Source organism: Coloeus monedula (genome assembly GCF_965178545.1).
Source record: "Coloeus monedula genome assembly, chromosome: 6".
In the NCBI taxonomy this organism is placed as follows: Eukaryota; Metazoa; Chordata; class Aves; order Passeriformes; family Corvidae; genus Coloeus; species Coloeus monedula.
The window spans coordinates 47,288,912-47,307,747 of NC_138786.1; the positions used below are offsets into that span (position 1 = coordinate 47,288,912).

Sequence of the window (18,836 nt, forward strand, 5' to 3'; positions counted from 1 at the left end):
AGTCAGTTACTGTTATTTCTTTAGTAAGAGGTTATGAAAATTACTGAATAAGATGTCACTGACCACAAGGGTTTGAGAAACAGCATGGTACATAACAAGAATAAGAGACATGCACAAAACACGATTTTGAATCTGGACCACACAAGGCCTTTCAGTAATGAAAATAAGGACATGGATTCCTGAGTCTGGGAAAGGTTTAGCTTTATCATAGACTTTTTTGTCCAGACATAAAAAAAACAATCAGCAGTTTATTTACTTTTTCCAATGCGTGCATGCTGAACACAGGACCATCATGTGCTTTGACAGTTTTTATGAGAAACACATCTCTCCAAATACACACATCCCCCGTGGAGGTTCCAGAGAACGCCATCTCTTCCGTCCAGCCATACACTGCACACATCATTGTGTCGGTTCTTCCCAGCGCACCTATGCAGCCCTTTCTCCCAATTAGTCCTCCTCCTGGTTCAGACCAAGAACAAGTCATTAGACATCTGCTTAGAACTATTTTCCAAGAACTATATAACCTCACCCAGAGCAACAAGTTCTTTTCTTTTAGTCCACCCATGCTCCCCAAAAAATTGAGTCTGAGAAGAGATCTCACAAAATAAAATTTCTTATTATTCGTCAACTTTCACTACAACAAAAACCAAAACGAACCAACCAACCAAAAAACTAAAACCCAAAAGACCCAACCTTACTTTTAACTTACTACTTGAATCTGGATTTGAATACGTACATATACCCACATGGACATATATAGAAAAAATGCATTTGTAAACTTGCATCTAAACAAAAAAATATCTACCACACACAGTTCATAGAAATTACTAATGAATAGTCTTGAAAGAAAAAAAAAATTAGATCTTCACATCCCACTTTTCGTGATGTGTTTAGTGAGAGGATTTCTAATTTTATTTTAGAGGTTTACGTATATTAGCCTATGGATAATAGAAATATTCTATATTTCTAGGTATATAAATTTTATGACTCTTTTATATCTAAAACCATTTGGCAGCTATAGCACATAGTAACTTCTGGCTAGAAAGAGAGATTTATATCATCACAGTGATATTAAACAAAACAGGGAAACTTCATGTGGTATAACATGGAAGACCCTCAGGATCTGACACTTCATATTGTTCTTGTACTGAGAGGTCAGGTCTTGGAACCCCTCTGTCTCACTAGGCAGTGATGACAATATAGTCCAGAGCATGTACTTCATGTCACTTCTCAATCAAGTGCACCTGCTCTACTGCAGATTTCAGAAAGCTGCCATTTGTTAAGGTGCACTGACACTCTACTCCTCACTCTAACTTTGCTGAGTGTGTTTCCTGGGGGGTGACTGCCTTGCCAGTGAGCCACTGAAGTTTCATACAGATGAGCTGCAGCATCAGAGAAATCTGATTCCTCTGACTGAGCAATGCCAGAGAGAAAAGCGGCATTTTAAACCATTTCCTTTCTTTCCTCAAAATCACCATCTCCAGGCTTTTATCATAGTTAAGATTTCTTTCTAAAGAATTTATAGTAGCTCTTTTAGTAAATATTCTGAGATACTTTGTTCTTTCTATAGATAGCAAGCTCAATTGTGAAATTAATAATTTATTCAGACATCAACAGCTTGCTTTCAGGCAATCTTGATTAATTTCTGTTGGAGAAAAACTGTAATCTTTTTCATCACAGAGTTTTCTCTACACAGTTAATCTTTATCAGGACTCATGTGAGTTGATGTACATAAATTCTGCATGAATAATTAGAACATTCTTAGCAGATAAGTTAGTCTTCTGTAGCACATATGTCTTTATGTATGATTTCAAGTGTGAAACAACGATGTTCACACAAGTATCAGGGAATGAGTTTTTCACTATTCAAAATTTCTCAAGAACAAATAACCTTGGTTTTTAATTGTCAAGATCAACGGAGGTGTCCAGACAAAGAGCTCTCAACTGGCAGATGTGTCTTCTTCAAGTACTTTGTCTGAATTTTGTATGTGCATTTTTTATAACCTTAGTATTATTTACACTTGTGCCTTTTTACAGCATATGTGTTGTAAAGGTCCTTCTTCCAAAAACTGTTCTATGATTTTAGAGCAGCACTGTAAAATTTTCAGATACGCTATATTATTACTAGATATAAAAGCAGACAGTAGAAAAGGCAGGGTCTTTTCTACTTACATAGCTCTAGCTCCAAGGCAAACTGATCTTAAAAAGAATTTCCACTACTGCCATAATGTTAATTAACATCATTACTGCTAGGGCAATGCTAACTAAGAGATATACAGAGAAAACATTTGCTTTTCATGCAAGAAACATACAGTAAGAGATGTAAAGTTATACTTTCAGTAACAGAAAATGCTCTAATTCTGAAAAGTGTCCTTACCTGCTCTCCGCCAGAACTTCATGTGTTTAATTCCAACTGTAATCAATTTATCAGGCATGTAAGGATTAATCTTAACAACGAAGATCTTATCTTTGCTTCCCCTAAAAAGCAAAGCAAAATAATTTTTTTAAAAGTATAATTCTTAATATTTTTAAAAAGGTTTGGGTGGGGTTTTGGGGATTTTTTTTTTATGTATACCTGCTCTTACACTGAACCGTGCCATAAATCAAATCCCTCCTGATGGGAGAGAATTTTCTGTAAGTCCTTGCAAGGAGTTTCAAAGATAAACCGAGACTTTTCCTGGAGTTTCAATGGTGCCGGATAGTTTATTGTTTATTGTTTATTAAGTCTTACCAGAGGAACAGGGCCACTAGTGTTACCCAGGCATAACATAAAGCACAGAAAGCAGGAGAGAAGTCTAATTATCAAGATTTACACAGCCTTTTAAAGATAATTTAACCAATAGTTTAACCAATAGAATATTATTTTCACTTTCCTACCAATTATTCATTAACACGAGCAGGAACTGCGGAATTCTCTATCCAATCATTCCAAATTACTTTTAGTGCAGAACATGGAGTAGTAGAGGAAGGAGAAGAAGGTTTAGAGAACAACAATCCTCCATTTTCGTATTTTTTACTCTTATCTATTTACTACAAAGAGAAGCCCAAAACCTCAAATTTTTCACCCTGTGACAATCTTACATAGTAGTCTATCACCTAATTCACACCACTTCTAGTTCTTGTCTGATCATTGGTAATTTTTTCCAAGGTTGGAGGTTAAAACAGTGTTATTCAGGGGGGTAAGAACCCTTAAAAACAGGCAGAGAAATATCCTCGGCACTCTGGCTTCCTACACTGCTCTATCTTGCTAACATTTACTTTCAAATCATTACTAATAGTTCATAATGAGGAAGCAGAAAGCCAAAGAAGTGACATACTGAGTCCTGTTCTACTTTCATTACCCCTCAGTTTCCAAGGCAGGTGACTTATGTTACTTCAAAGATGCACCAGGAGGCATTTTCTTTGCATTTGCATTAAGTTTAGGTGTATGGTGTTTAGATCTTTGACAGCTCATAATGACATTTAAAGGAGTAAAATCATAAATCTTATTTCAATTCGCTCATTTTGAAAATGGGTGCAAAAGCACCTGCACTGAGATAGGCAGATGCTGAAGCAGCTGTAATTTAGTAAGAAGTTTGAACAGGGAGAGATGGAAGCAATGAGGACTTTTGCTCCAAATGGGAAAGGATAAAACCTCAGTTCCTAGAGATGCTCCCAGAGGTAGTCCTAAAGCTGAAGATGAGGAAGACCCTTTGCTCCCAGGGAAGGAGAAGGGCCTCTGTTCTTAGAGATGAAATGCTCCCAGAGATGGGTGAAGAGAACTTTTGTTTCTGAACAGCTCAACCTTAAAGTTGTAACCCAAAAACTTCAAGAGTGGACCCTCGAAAGCAGTTGTGGGAAAAGCTGCAAGTCGGGGGAAGGGACTCACATGCGAGCAGAGAACCAACCCGGGCGGCTGGCTCGTTGTGATAATGTTTTCATAGCATGGGCAAGAGAGACTCCTCTCCCTAAATGGACTGAACAAGGTTATTATGGAAGTGGTAATTTAAGAGACGGTCCGAAAATCCCTCATCTACCTCACGATCATCGCCGAAGACAGAGACTGAACACAGCAGTCCTGGCCTGGCTGAGGTGGGATGTCTGCCAAGTGTTGCCTACGGGTGTGTCCACTGGGAACTGGTACGCATTCCTGAGGAAAATTAGTGCAGGTCACAATGGACTGCGCCGTTCTTGCTGCCCAGGCGGGAAGGACTGCACTGAAGCGGAAAGGAATGACCTGTCCTGTACACCTCTCCGGTACACCTGTCTTGTACGCCTGTCCTGTACCTGTTTCCCAAAGCAATGGACCCCATAACAATAGCTGTAGATTTCCCAACCTCTTGGCCAGTTGCCCCTCGCTTCTGAAAAGGACTATAAAGGGACCTTCTGAAATAACTGAGATCCGAGATCTCCCCACGGAAGGAAGACAACTCTATTGGCGGAAGACCACGAGGACTTCGTCTCATCCGTTGGTAGCTATTGCCCCTCTTTTTTCCCCCTCTCTACTTTGTTTCTCCCTCTCTCTCTCTCTCTCTCTCCCTTACTCTCTTCTATTGCATTACTGTGTTGTGGGCACTTAATAAAGGTGCACTGTTTTGATGAAAACTGAAATCTCTTTGTGTCCTTTACACTCTGAGATCGATAAACGAACCATCACGACCCCCGCTTGCATTAGCGGATCGTGACAGGTAAACAGACTGAACATCTCAAAGGTTGTCTTTTTACATTCTCACTGGGAGAAGGGAGAAAGGTGGGGGGAGGAGAAGTATACTGAAGGTATGGTGTAATTTTTTTCTTCTTTTAGGTCTGTTAATAAACTTCTTTATATTCTTTCAAGTTTGGTGCCTGCTTTGCATTTCTCCTAATTCTTATCTCACAGAAGGTAAATGGTAATGAGGATTTTGGACCAAACCACTACAGCCCCCAATCCCTAATTTTTGCTCCTTGTTCAAAAGTGGCAAAAATCTTTTATTTTCTGTCCTTTCAGATCACTAGATAAACTAGTGGGTGAAAGTATGAAGCAGATTCTTTCTAAACTCAGTCATCCTCAAAGTACAGATGCTGCTCTCAAAAATTCCCATCAATTCCTTTGTGTGGGTAGGAGACATGAAAAAAAAAATTTAAAAATCAGGTGAAATGCAGACAAATGTCTTCGGAGAAGCCAAGCTAACTGGGCTTTTGACAAATAACTTGGAAGGAAGTACTCTTTATCTACATCATCTAGTCAGAATAGTCATTCTTCAGTGAAGAAATTCAACATGTGTTTAAAAATAAAATGAGAGTAAATGAAATTAAGTAGCAATAATGAACTTAATGGATAAAAGGAAGCCGACACTTTTTTCATTGTACTGCAGAGAGTAATAAATCTCTTTTAAATCTACCTAGAACAATGTTTATGAGTCTAAACACTGAATCCAGACAGCATGGGGCAAAAACCACTCATACTACTGCTCTATTTAAAGCAATAAATCCTTAGGAAAAGAAAAAAGTCAAAGGTTTCAATAACATTACTCAAAATTAGAAATAGGATTCTATCTTGTGTATTAAACTCATTTAATAAGCATATATTAAATAATCTGTGCAGACACAAAGAAACTTCCGAAATATTTAACCTTTGAAACTTACTTAGTCGAATTTCCTGTTCAAAGCAGAGTTGACTTAAAAGTTAGATCAGGCTTGTCAGGACTCAGAAAGGAAAAGGGAAGAACCCTGAAGAAAAAAGAACTCTTCAAACAACTGCAAACGACTACCCCAAGAAAGGTGTGACCTCTGATGAAAAAGACCTGAACAGACCATGTACCATCATTTTTAAGAGGGCAAACAGAAGTGCACAGAGTTTTAAAGAAATTATTTCAGAACACAGCAAAGTCTTCTATGCCTTCTTCCTTCACCAGTTGAGCCATCACTGTAATAGTCCTTGTTGACTACCAGAGCTTCATTTACTTCTTCCACAGAAACTTTTAAGGTTGTGATAAATGTTATTGCCTGTATCACTTAAGTAATAGAAACTGCTATTTTATAAAGAGAACTCTTGTTCTTTAATGAATATATTTTTCTTACTGTCACTAAATCTAGGTACAAACTTTAAAACATAGTTAAATTCCTACCTTACTGCTGAAAGCTTTTCTCCTTTCTTCCAATCCCAGAGTACAATAGTGTGATTGTCATCTATTCCAACAGAAGCCAATCGTTTCCCATCCGCTAGAATAATAAATTTATTATTAAGAGAGTAGATAGATAACTATGTTGCAATAATAAGAAATCACATTAAAAATACTGTAACTCCACAAACATTAGAAGAAGAAAGTACAAACAGGTAAATAAGCATATGATGTATTTAGAGGCATGCCTTCTCATCCATTTGCTTTTAAACTTGGATGAAGTGTAGGACTTGGAATTATCCTGTCTAAAATTTGCACTTAGATGCTCTCTGTTTGTATTAAATCCCTTGTTCGGTTAGCTGCTGACACAGTTGCATGAAAATATTCACCATAGGTTGTTCTTGTGAAAATTTTATGTTCACTCTGAAAATTTCTGTTCATTTTTGAACAGGAAAGGACTGAAACAATACAATGAAATTTGTGAAATGCCCTTAAACTTAGAAGTACTGTGAAGTTTTGGAAAAGTTTTGACACAAATTCCACATTAACCTTCAATAAACAAGCTATCTGTGCTCACTCAAGATCACTGATTTTCTGACATGTATCCATCTTTGAAATTGCTATATACCCATGCCAGAATTTGAGAAATGAGATTCATATATTGAAAAAGGAGAAACAAAAGTAAGAATCATCAAAGACCACAAACCATTCATCTTTGTGATCACACATCTTTGCTGTGAGTTTAGAGATCTTATCCAGTAAATCCAAACAATTAAAGAATTAATAGAAGCTAGTGGAGCAGAGGAAATTTAATATTGGTACAGGAATTCAATGTATGGAGTGTAAAAATCTCAAGGGATTTAACTGATAGTCTCTGATGTTAGTATAAGGTGGAGAGGGAGCCTGTGTTTCTGACCAGAACAACTCTGTGACTGGACTTTCTGAATGTATCAGTGTGCTACCCAAATGGCTTTCAGGATTTCATTTAAAAAAGAAAAAATTGCACACCTGACCAATTGGCTCAAAAATCTTCTTAACACAGTTGCAAGGCAAGCACAACACTCCAGATCCATGCACCTGCCTCATACAACCAAAAGAAATTCTGAAGTGCTCAGCTCAGCTGTAAAACAGCACAGAACCTGTTCTTGCATTTCCTACGTACAAGACTGCAAAGGTCTTTCTAATGAATGTTCATTTTAAGACAGCCTCTCCCATTTGACACTGAACACTGGGGAATATTTGTAACACAAAATTTTCGGTGTAAAGGAACCCCCAATCTCTCAGTAGAACTGATTAGCTTGTATTTTCACACAGAAAAGGAAAAGTGTAAATAAATAAATAAATACTTATTACCTGAAAAATCAACAGCACAAACACCATACTGGTGATAGCCCTTTAATACTGAGAGTGGCTTTATTGTTTCTGTATCCCAAATGTGTATTGAGGAATCCCGACCGACCTGAAAGTATACATATTCATATTCATTTTTTTCCATTTCTCAGTTATTTTACACAGTTGTTTAAAAAGTATCAAAAATAGTTCAAAAAGTATTTGAAAAAAATTACAGTGAGAGAATTTTTCTAGTATTACTGCTGTCTGACTAGCTGTACATTATTCCTTTTGCTACTTCCCAAATACCACTTCCCAGCTGACTTAGGCACATTAATCAAAATTAACTGAAGTCCTCCGGGAGGGGGAGGGGGGGGGGGTAAGAAAAAGCCCTTCATTGATTGCACTGTAGCATATTTATTCCATCAATTTTTCATCAATCATTCCCTGTCTAAAAATAAAAGGTTATTTTTATTGCTAGTATGTCAGCTTCTCTACGTTAGAGAAATCAAGGTGACTTCTGTTGCTTTCTGGCGTAATTACAAGGCAGATTCTAATACACTGATACCTGTGGAGCAATTTCCACTAGAATTCACTAATGTAGGTAACAAACTTGGTTTATATCTTATTCTTTTCAACTATGTACAAAAGCAGTATTAGTCAGTACTTAAAAAATTATTTGCTATTCCCAGGGGTTTGCACCTCAGCGCACAAATAACAAGATTGCAAAACCAGAACAAAACTCTCCTGTATTTAAGGCTCAGAAAAACCAGGATCTATTTCTGGTTTTGTCACAAACTCAACATGAGATATTTGCAAAGCTTTTCAGAACATCCACTATCAGGAAAATCTGAACCAGTGTGGCATGAGGAATTTGATTACTGCACTACCTAGTTTCTTCATGTAACATAGTATACAACAGCACGTAATGTGTACACGTAAAATAGTACATAATGGAGTGTATCTTTCTGCTGATAGCGTAAGTTAATGTGAATTCAGGGACATTTTATTTATAGCCTTTACTACCCCAAAATTAAATCAACTCAATTCTTTTATTTAGGGCTAATTTCTTAACTGACCTACAGAGTTATGTTAATCTCAACATTTTTATAGAAATCAAGGGCATTATAAGCAAAGGTTTATTTCTATTAAAAAATTCAATTCACGTGTTTTCCAATTTATTATATAAAAACAACAGCAACAATGATAAAAACGATAAGCAGAAATAAAAAAACCTGAAATATCAGATCAAACCTTCAAGTCCCAGTGTATATATATTTACCGGAAGACTTGTTTGAAAACGTGAGTGAAAATAATTTACCTAAAATAACTCTCTGGCAAAAGACAAAATTAACTAGTAGTAGTAGTATTATAAAATGAGCTCTAGCAACATACTTCCCTTTGTTGTATGCAAAAACAGTACATAGTTTGTGTATAAGTGATAATGAAAAATATAATACATTAAAATGGAATGCCAGACTGTAATAACAACTGCTAACTTCATACTATGGAATAGTAAATGAATGCAATACTAATATAGCTAACTTCACAAACAAGATATTAAAAAAATATATTTTATCTGCACACTTCCCCCACCAGTTATCAAGAAGCAGCAACATAATGCTGAATAAAAAATATTAATCTATTCTTAATTTTAAAAGAGGTTCAGATAAACTATGAACTATAGACTCTTACCATAATATAAAGAACTGTAAAAAACACTTCTGTGTCAGTTTTTTACCATGATTCCATCTGCAACAGAAATGCAGTCCTTCACCTGAATAAATGTAGACTGGATGCTCCTCCCCCAAGACCTCCAAGGCCTTTCTTAATTCAGTAGTAACAACTTCAGATTGTTATTGCAGATAAACATGAATCCTACCTGGCCTGTTGCCACATAGTCCTTTAAGGGATGAATAGCAAGGCAAAGAATGTCATCATCATGACCTAGATAAAAGCGCTGTGTGTTCTGCTGCCGGTTGTACACCACTCCCACCGCTGCCACATGGTATACAATTTCACCCGTCTGCGTGTAGAAGAGATTGCTTCGACAGTCGTAACCTCTGTAACTAATTAAAGAAAAAGGGTTTCTTCACCAAAGTCATAAACATATATACTGAAACTGAGACAAAATTATGCTGGATGAATTTTGCACACGTAAAACTCACATTACTTACCAATTACTGTTTTGGTGTTTTAAAATTATGAATATACTTCCCCAAAGGAACACCAATTTACCAATCTAATTTACTATTCAGACATCAGTACTACAAGCACTAGTTTAAAAGTGGCACTTAATTGTTACTGTCCACAGCTAGTTTAGAAGAGAAAGTAATAGCTAGTAATTTTTCCAGACCACATGGAGAAGTTTGGCATGCAACATGTAGTTAAGTGAAATAGAAAATGTCCAAAGTATTAGTTTTGGCTCTCTCCTATTGCTCAAAAATCAGGCAGCAAAACATGATCGTTTCTGGAAAATTGATAACAGAAAACAAATGCATAAATTTTTTCTAGAACAGTTTCTTTTTTTGAAGGAACACCTGTCTGCTTTCTGTACTGATACAGGAACTGGCATGAGTAGGCCAACTCCCAACTGAGGTCTGTATGCACTGTCTCAGTATACTCATTTCTTCCTAGGTGTGACTAAGATCATGAAGTTATATACATCTTTCCTTATGTACACAGTGCAACCATATGCACTGGGGAAGTAATGAATCTGCGAGGCAGCTGCCCAACTTTAGTTTAATGAACATTCCAAAAACCATGGATCCATGTTCATAAACACTTAATCTATCCATTACTGGAAAACAACAGAGCACATACTTGGAGCAGATTTGAACACAATGTATTTCTTTTGGCTCACCTACATTACACACAATGGTACCTATGTCACTGTATGTGATTAGAGAAAAATTACTAAAATCACTACACGAAGTTTTTAAACACACCAGTAGATAATCCAGGTCCGTTGCTCTCCAGAAGAAGAATGTTGCGTTTCAGGAACTTGCATCTCAAACATTTGGAAGCTTATGAAACTCCTCCCTGCCCAGTTCTCTAACCTGCGCAGGTCCCTCCAGATGGCAGCACAGCCACTGAGTCTGCCAGCCTCTCCTCCCAGCTTTGTATTGTCTGCCATACTGGAAGTCCAAAGCTGGGTCTCATTAGATCACAAACAAGAAAAGTCAACTTCTTAAACCAGCAAAAATTGTGATAGCACAGAAATAAAAGCTTTTAAATAAGGCTCCCTTCAACTCACTGTTTAGATTGGTATTCACAGGCAGGTTATTAACTTCAGATTTGGTCCTAATCCAGCAACTTTTCAGTTTCTCCTGCGTTATTGTCCCTTCAAGGTCTCTAGCAGAATCTCTCTTTACATTTGATCTGAGGCTCAGCTATACGTCTGCTCCCTACTCTTCTCAAAGTGACCAGCAATTTAGACTCACAATACAAGTGCAGACTCTTCAGTCTTGCTTTGCTCTCCCTCCACCCACATCCTTCACTAACAACCTTCCCCTGCAGCAGCATGTGCAGATGTTTTGAAGCTGATTTCTGCCTAACCCAAAATGCTATCTGCCTGCCTCAATGTACAGCCACTAGGTTTTTAAGGAACAGAATATACAATGACCTGCAGTCACTATGAAGAAAGAAAACAAAAATAACCTATCACAGTATACAACATCACCATTTTAAGTACATGACAACACTCCATGAGGGGCAGGGATTATAAAGGCAGACACAGTGCCAGAGAAGATACCTGAACCTACTGCTGTTCAGACATCATTTTCCAGTGCCTCACTCTGCACTGTGCTTTGCAAAACATACTGGATTTCCTTTGCAAACACAGAGTAATTTTTTTTTAAAAAAAAAAGGCCAAAAATGCACCCTACCCTACAGCTATGAAAATACGTATGCTGAAAGAAATACTGGACATTGAGCAATTTCTTGCAAACTTAGCACTCACCTATAAAAGTAAAATGCATGAAGACAGCAAAAGGGTTTCAGGTCCTCCTACATGCAACCCAGAAATTCAGAATTTTCCCAGCTCATCATAACAATTGCCTATATACCCTAAATTAAACCAAGCGAAACTGAGTACATCACTGTCATGTATCACAGGACTGCTCAAAATATCCAAAATGTATCTAGGATGCAGGAAAATAGTTCTTATTAATTATATCTATAACTTCTTGTGACAGAAGTTAATTTTAGTTAATTTCCTCTATTTATTACAAAAATTAGTACAATCAGTTTTTAATTAAAATACAACATATTTTGCCAAAATATCAAGCAGTGCCAACAGACTCTTTGTAACCAAATTAAAGACATTTGGTCTTTCCCATGTGCCAGTTTATTAACTCCTTGACTATACAGCTCCTTTTCACCAGAGGGAAAGTGATGGGCCTAGGTTAAACAGCAATGAAAAGAAGGATATTTCAATGTAGATCATTCCCTAAGAATATTCTACACAGTTCCAAAATACTTATATCTCCATATTATTTAACCAATTTAGAACTGAGATTATTAGCTAATGTCAGAAAAAGCATTAAGAGAAATAATTTATTCACATGCAGAAAACAAACCAAAGAAATTTACAAGGCATCTTGATTAGCAACTATAAATTAAATAATAATGAAAGCAAGTTCTGTATTGTAGTTACTGGATAATACATAAGAAGGCACAATAGATATAAGACTGCATTCTGCCATAGTTAATGATCCAGGATTGATTCAAGTTAATATGACAGTAACTATCAGAAGAAGATGCAGCTTCCTCAGTGCTGCATAGGAAAAAAAAAATTACCATTACCAAAGTCATGAATAGCAGGGGCTGCATTCAATTTGAGATTAAAGCATAGGTGTTCACATGTTCGTTAGACACATTAACTCCTACATTTTAATCAACAGTGTTGTAGTCAATACAGTCAGTTGAACCTGCAGGGCTGCTCAGCTGGCCAACCATCAGCATTTCATTTTACCTGAGCCAAATCACTTCTTATGCTCCACTGACTACTAACTGGATCTCCATTGACTGTGATGGAAGTTTAGATATACACATAAAACCATCTCCTTTTGAGCCCATAACTGTGAATTCTGTAACATGAAGCCAAATCCTACCCACATTTGCAAGTTACACATCTATATCCAACTAACAGGCAACTTCACAAGTAGTGTCCTCACTGGGAAAAGAGTCGATGTCCATAGCTTGTCTAATGCTCTAAGAGTTTCAAAATTTGCATGTTACTCTTCAAAGTGTATGTGGGAAGTTTCCAGATGTAGTCCAACCCTCCCCCAAAAATCACTAGAAGAACCAAATATCAAAACTAACATGATTGAGAACAGAGTCTTTAGTACAAAGGTGGAGACTTTTATTTTTTTAAAAACTATTCTGCATAGCAGTAGTGTTTTATCAAGAGGAGACGCTCATAGACTATTCCCTTCAGATATTATTTGTAGGTACTTGTAGGAATCCATGCAAGGTGTTATAAGGCTCTCATTAAAGAGCATTCCCATGTCATCTTGAAACTGTTACCAAATTTCATCTTACAGTAAGGTTAGTTCAATGAATATCCTGAAACTCAAACTAGATTGTGCTTAAATCCTTTGAATATTGAAAAATCATTCTATGATTCTATGAATATTCAAAAATATAAAAAATCATTCTTGTGAAATCAACAGCATAGCTTTGAGAGAATATGGGGCATGAGTATTACATGTGCATCCTTATTTTCTGCCAGCAGAAAGAAAGCATAATAAGCATTGAGTCCAAGAAAAAGGTTCTTCTGAATAGTTCATGTTTCTGAACCACCACCCTACCAAAGACATGGCAGAATTAAAACACAGGAATAGTCAAAAAGAGGTCAAATTTGTACACCAATTTAATAACATGTTTCTGATCATGACTGCATCAGATCTCTTAGAGAAAGACACACTTAAAGATGAACCCCTTAACAGAAGTTCTTTCCTCATCCATGTTAGTCAGAAGCTGGCTCACACACTCCAGATTTTATCTCCTTCCGAAACAGGAAGTAACCAGAGGTTTAAAAGATTTCTTACAGGATATCAAGAGATTTTTAAAAGTTCATCTTTCAAGGCAGTTGACAAATTCAAAACACAAGACCAACAAGCTCAAAAACAAAGAAAAGAAAAAGAGCTTCTAATTCCCCTAATTTAAAAAAGTACCACTTCTTAGATTTTCAAGGAACATCCAAGACATTTCCATTGCAGCTAAAGAAAGAGGAAGCAAATCAGACCTCCTGAATCAGAGAATATGCCTATTACTCACTTGGATGTGGGTCACTTTAAAGTTAACAGCCTGGATATTGAGAAAAATCTGTTGTTCAGCATGGATTCTTCATTAGTTTTCTTGATGCCCATTGGGTAATCAGACAGAACTCAACAGGACATTCTACTTCTGGTCATTCCTGGATATTCTGGTCAAGCTTCACTTCTGTTGTGAAGGAAATAACAATAATACCAAAGATCCAGGGACCTTGCTTGTGCTACATCTTCTTCAGGATCATTTGGTTTTATTTTTAGACCAAATTTTAAAGACTACATATAGCAGCTACCCACCTTAACGCATTTTCTATACAGATATAAAAATCTTCACCTGAGAATTCTGGAGCACCAAAAAGAAATTAAAAAACCCAACCCTGTACCAAGCTTCCCAGCTGTCATTATTTCCAATGCTATTACTCAGACTACATGTCTTCTACAGACAAAACTGCTGAGTTGAATATTAACTCTTCTTAGCCAATTAATTTATTAAGCATTCCATGTGGAGTCCTACTAAAATTGTTTAAGTGCCATTATAAAGATAGACAGTATCAGTAACTTCTCAGTGCATTTAGTTATGTCTGAAAAGAAGCTGTATTCCTGCAAAGAGATATCTTTTGAAAGGAACACTTGATATGCAATGTCTTAATTAAATAAAGGCTTTAGTTTTGCTTTGTATCAAGAGAATTTACATTTCTGATCACTATTCTAATGCAGTAACATCTAGTACCAGTTTGTTTTAAAACACCACATCTTTGTTCTGATAAAAATTCTTCACTTATGAAGAGTTATGGGAGACTAATAATCCTAAAGATGAAATTGTAAGATTTCAAGGATGCATCTGAAAGTCATTCTGCTACTCAAATTAGCACCAAAAAGAGAATAAATTCATTTTTAACGAACTTAAAAGACCTATTAAGAATTACATTTAATTCCTAAGCTAACAGAGGAACATGTGAGTTTTTCAGACTAGGTACAAACAGCTTATACTTTTATTTTTAATAAATCACTGCTAGAAACACCAGTCTGTACAGAACCCATTCATCTTCAACTACACAAAGTTTCTGTTCCAGCTATCAAAATAAAACACGAAAGAGAACTATTGCCTTCCAGATACTGAAAAGTAGGGGTGAGACTACTGAATACTTCATTTAGTCATCTGTATTTAAGCAATAAGTACCAGGTAAAGTTTCAGTGCAAATTCATTTCAGAATTCATGTGTAGAATTAGTATGTTGGCATCAAAGCTTTCTATTCATTTACTGTAAATTTATTTCTACAGATATAAATAAAATTAGTAAATCATAAAGCAACAGAAAGTCAAAAGTCTTCAATCAGATTATTAAATTACAAATACCAGTCTACAAAATCAAACAGTCTGCTTGTATATTTTAAAGAATCCTACTTTGCATACCCATGAACAAAATGTAGTCTTATACTGTTCCCTGGAGCTCGCTCACGTCTCTTAGAAGCTGCACTTTTTCTTTTTTCTTTGCATTGCTCTTTAAGTTGAGGTAGATCTTCTTTGTAAACCTTTAAGAAAAAGCATACTTAAAAATTAAAAGACTCATCAGAAAAACATTTCTGAGAATTCAGCCACAGTTATCACTCAAGAAAATGTTATTCTGACATAATTGAAAGAAACCTTCCAATATCTGTAGCCAGTGATCGTATACCGCAGCTTGGTTTTAAATTGCATTCTAGGAATACATGTAATCATTTTTCTCCCTGTTAATATTAATATTAATTAATATTTTACTTGTAATTATTAATTAATCATTGTATTTTAATAACTTTGATCTTTTGAATGCATCAGGTAAAAAAAATTCTAAAGGTTTTGGTCAGTTCCCATGCAGTGTCTCCAGTTTTGAGATTTCAACAGTCTTCATAAACAAGCAATTTAAATCCTGGGAAGCTTCCAACTGCCATTAAAACTGAAACCTTTACCTGTCGACGATAGGTGATCTGCGTCTCCTGTTCAATTTCAGAGTCCAGCTCTGGAACATCAGACTGATCTGAATCTGATTCATCACTATTAGAATCAACCAGACTCTCTGTCACCAAGAAAACAGAAATAAAAACTTAATCAACCCAAATTACAAGCCAGAAAGTGTTTAAAGTAACTGATTAAAGTTTCTGACTTGATAATCAGTGCTTATATTAACCACAACATAAACTGCTAATAATACACAGGAACAATTCTGCTGCTACATAAGAAATAAGCCATAAATATGATAATTGTGGGTGTTGAAGTGAGTTAGTTTTCATTAACTAAAATTGTTTCATCAACTTTAATGTTAGGAGGAAAGGAAAAAAGAAGAGAATGAAATAATGAGTATAGAGCAGAAGCTAAGACTTGCACAACCTTAACAAAGGGTCCAAAGAGAAACTTATGTTAAACTCAGCCACTGATGAGAGTAAAAATTCTTCAGGTAGGTTAGGGAGGAGGGAAAAAATTATAGATGGGAAGAAAGGGGCAAAAATTTTTGTGACTGCAGAGAAAAAGGGTAGTCATGTATAGTTTGACATGTAGGAAGAGCCTAACATTATTTCCTTCTGCATTTGTCACTGACAAGTTCAGCACTGCATCTGTACTCACTTACCTGTTTGCTGGATCCATACTGATACATATTCATCTGATCTGAGCAATTAAATGGTGAAACAGCCTATTTTATTGTAACTCTATATGCTTATTTCCCCAAAGGATTCTCTAAATTCCTTTAGGAATTTCCAAGGGAGGCACTCATTTAACTGTTTTGATTTTAGGAAACTCATGACAATAATTGCTGTATTAGTCACTAGTGGAAACATGATCTTCATTTTTTCCCAAACATTAAACATCTACATTCTCCCTTAAAAAAAAAATTAAATAATCAGTTATAATACTTAAATTATCACCTAAGTACTTCAAAATTTTAATCAAGTTAGTATAAAAATCTATTTTTCCAGTGACACCTAAGCATCCAGTTGTTGTCAATTTAGTAAAGGATGATATATATACAGAATTCAGAAATTCGTATCTGTGATCTGAACTTTAAAAATTTTCCATTGCAAAGGAAACACAGCAGTGAAGGTTTTTTCATGCTCTTGCTAGCCTGAACACACAGGGTACTGGCAAGTATTAGACAACTCTACCAGGTGCTTCAGACACCTGCAAAGTTTAAAGAACAACAACGGTTGTAATTGTGCAGACTGACAATTTTGAACATCTATTTCAATACCTGCACCTAAGAATTTTACTTCTCTTTTAGCCTCCCCAACTTCCACCCTTTTGCTGGTGTTCTTTTTAGTTAGTTACGTACCTTGGGGTGCTATATGAAGAGTGTCCTTCAACTTGCGGTCGGGGACAAACTTCCACTGAAAGACAGAATGATCAGCTCCCCCAATGGAAACAACCCATTGGTGATCATGCGACCATCTGACATTTGTCACATGAGCAGAATGACCAAGATATTTTTTAAACTTTGCTCCTAGAACAAAAATAAAAATCTCTCTCAATGTTTGTGAAACAAATGTTTCAGAAGCACCTCAGAAAATCATATTAAGGAACCCATAGAAAAAGTAGTGTTTAATAAAGATATTTAAATTACTACTGGTATTTTAATCAACAGCAACAACTTTTTGCAGTTTTCACAAATTTTAATCTGTGTATAAGATATATTTTTAAGTTTAAGTTCCAAAATATAATAACTTCATCAAGTTAAAAACAGGAACAGAAGACACATGATAATGCTGTATTGAGGTGTACTAGAAATCTTTTAAATTTCACTGTATTAATTTTATTTTACTTTTTACAAACCAAGATTTTTACAATTATTACTTCTACTTTGAAAAAATATAGTTATTTAAATCATGTATATTTAGGTCTGTGAAAACACCCCCATATACATGCTTGTAGCACGGGTTCCCACTGTACAATCTGAGTGCTAAGCGCTTCTGGCAATTCATCTCCTCCCACGTTTAGCAGTAGAACGGGTAGTAGTAGTACAGCTACATCAAGTTAAGGTTTTCACTGCTACATAATTACAACACAGTCATTGGATAAGTTACTGAAGTTCCTAACAGCACTCCATTATAAAGATATCTTTTTAGACCAGAAAGGCTTCATTGTTTCAGAGCCGTTTGAAGAACTTCATTCTAGCCACCATTCACGTTTAATTCTGGCTACAACTGCATGGATGAGTCTTAGGATATGTCTTCAAGCTTTATGTACTTAAAGAAATGTTCTTGGTGTTGTGTTTTTAAAGACTGATATTGCCCCATTTTTTAAAACTCTTTTTGCAAAAAGTGATATTAAAAACCTTTTCAATACATTTTCCTTGAATAGCCACAATTAAAAAATACAAGTATAATTGAATTTTAAAGGCAAAAGTTTTACCTTTTCTTAGACATGGGTACCGAAAGAGCTTTACTATTCCATAATCATCAGCTGTAACCATAACTTGCCCAATAAAATTCGCATCCACAGAATTTATATCATTTATATCTGAATATTTGGGCCAGATTCCATTAACTTCAACACCAGAAACACAGGTCCATGATGCCCACTGAATGCCCTTCAATTCCTCCTTGTTTGTCACTTCTTTTCCACCTAAGCAAAAAATAAAGAGCCATTTTCAAATATTCACTTACCCAATTCTAAAAAACCTAACATTCAAAAAAAATTATCTAAAAATTGATCCAAGTGCAACAGAATTAAAAACTGACTTCTGAAACTGTCCTGATCTAGTATTCCCTAATATGACCAACAGTGTTAGTAATAAGGCTTCCCAAGACTATTTAACAGAAGATCATAGGTTTGGTACTTTATAGTTTTTATTACTTCTTGGTATCTACTTGAGGCTGTGTTATTTTTTTAAATGTTTATCAAAAACAGATATAATCATTCTAAGCTGAAGTTCATAAAAAAATTCTGTTGCTGAATGATTCTAGAAACTTGGATTTAGATTCTTAGAGCAAGAACTGAAGAACTCATATCTGGCTACCGTAAATTACTAAAAATGCCAAATTTGTGCTTAGATCCCTGTTACATTATTTCACACCAGCTCTATCTGTAATGAGATTGATCCAACCCCACAAAGTAAGAGCTGAGGAGCTGAGTCAGACCAAAGGCCCATTTAATAAATACTTGTCTTCTGGAAAGGCCAGAAGCCA

The 18,836-nt window shown here is 35.8% G+C and overlaps 1 protein-coding gene across 2 annotated transcripts in view; it reads right to left on the bottom strand.

Annotated features, from left to right (window-relative positions):
- The window catches only part of EML5 (EMAP like 5), a 103,376-nt gene that overhangs the window by 43,131 nt on the left and 41,409 nt on the right, over positions 1-18,836 (bottom strand). For both annotated transcript variants that reach the window (XM_082284176.1, XM_082284175.1), the window contains exons 10-18: positions 18,061-18,273; positions 16,985-17,152; positions 15,630-15,736; positions 15,097-15,215; positions 9,291-9,477; positions 7,433-7,538; positions 6,086-6,179; positions 2,377-2,477; positions 257-459 (exon numbers count right to left, since the gene is read on the bottom strand). In XM_082284176.1, the coding sequence (XP_082140302.1) occupies positions 257-459; positions 2,377-2,477; positions 6,086-6,179; positions 7,433-7,538; positions 9,291-9,477; positions 15,097-15,215; positions 15,630-15,736; positions 16,985-17,152; positions 18,061-18,273 (1,298 nt within the window). The remainder of the gene's footprint in view (positions 1-256; positions 460-2,376; positions 2,478-6,085; positions 6,180-7,432; positions 7,539-9,290; positions 9,478-15,096; positions 15,216-15,629; positions 15,737-16,984; positions 17,153-18,060; positions 18,274-18,836) is intronic.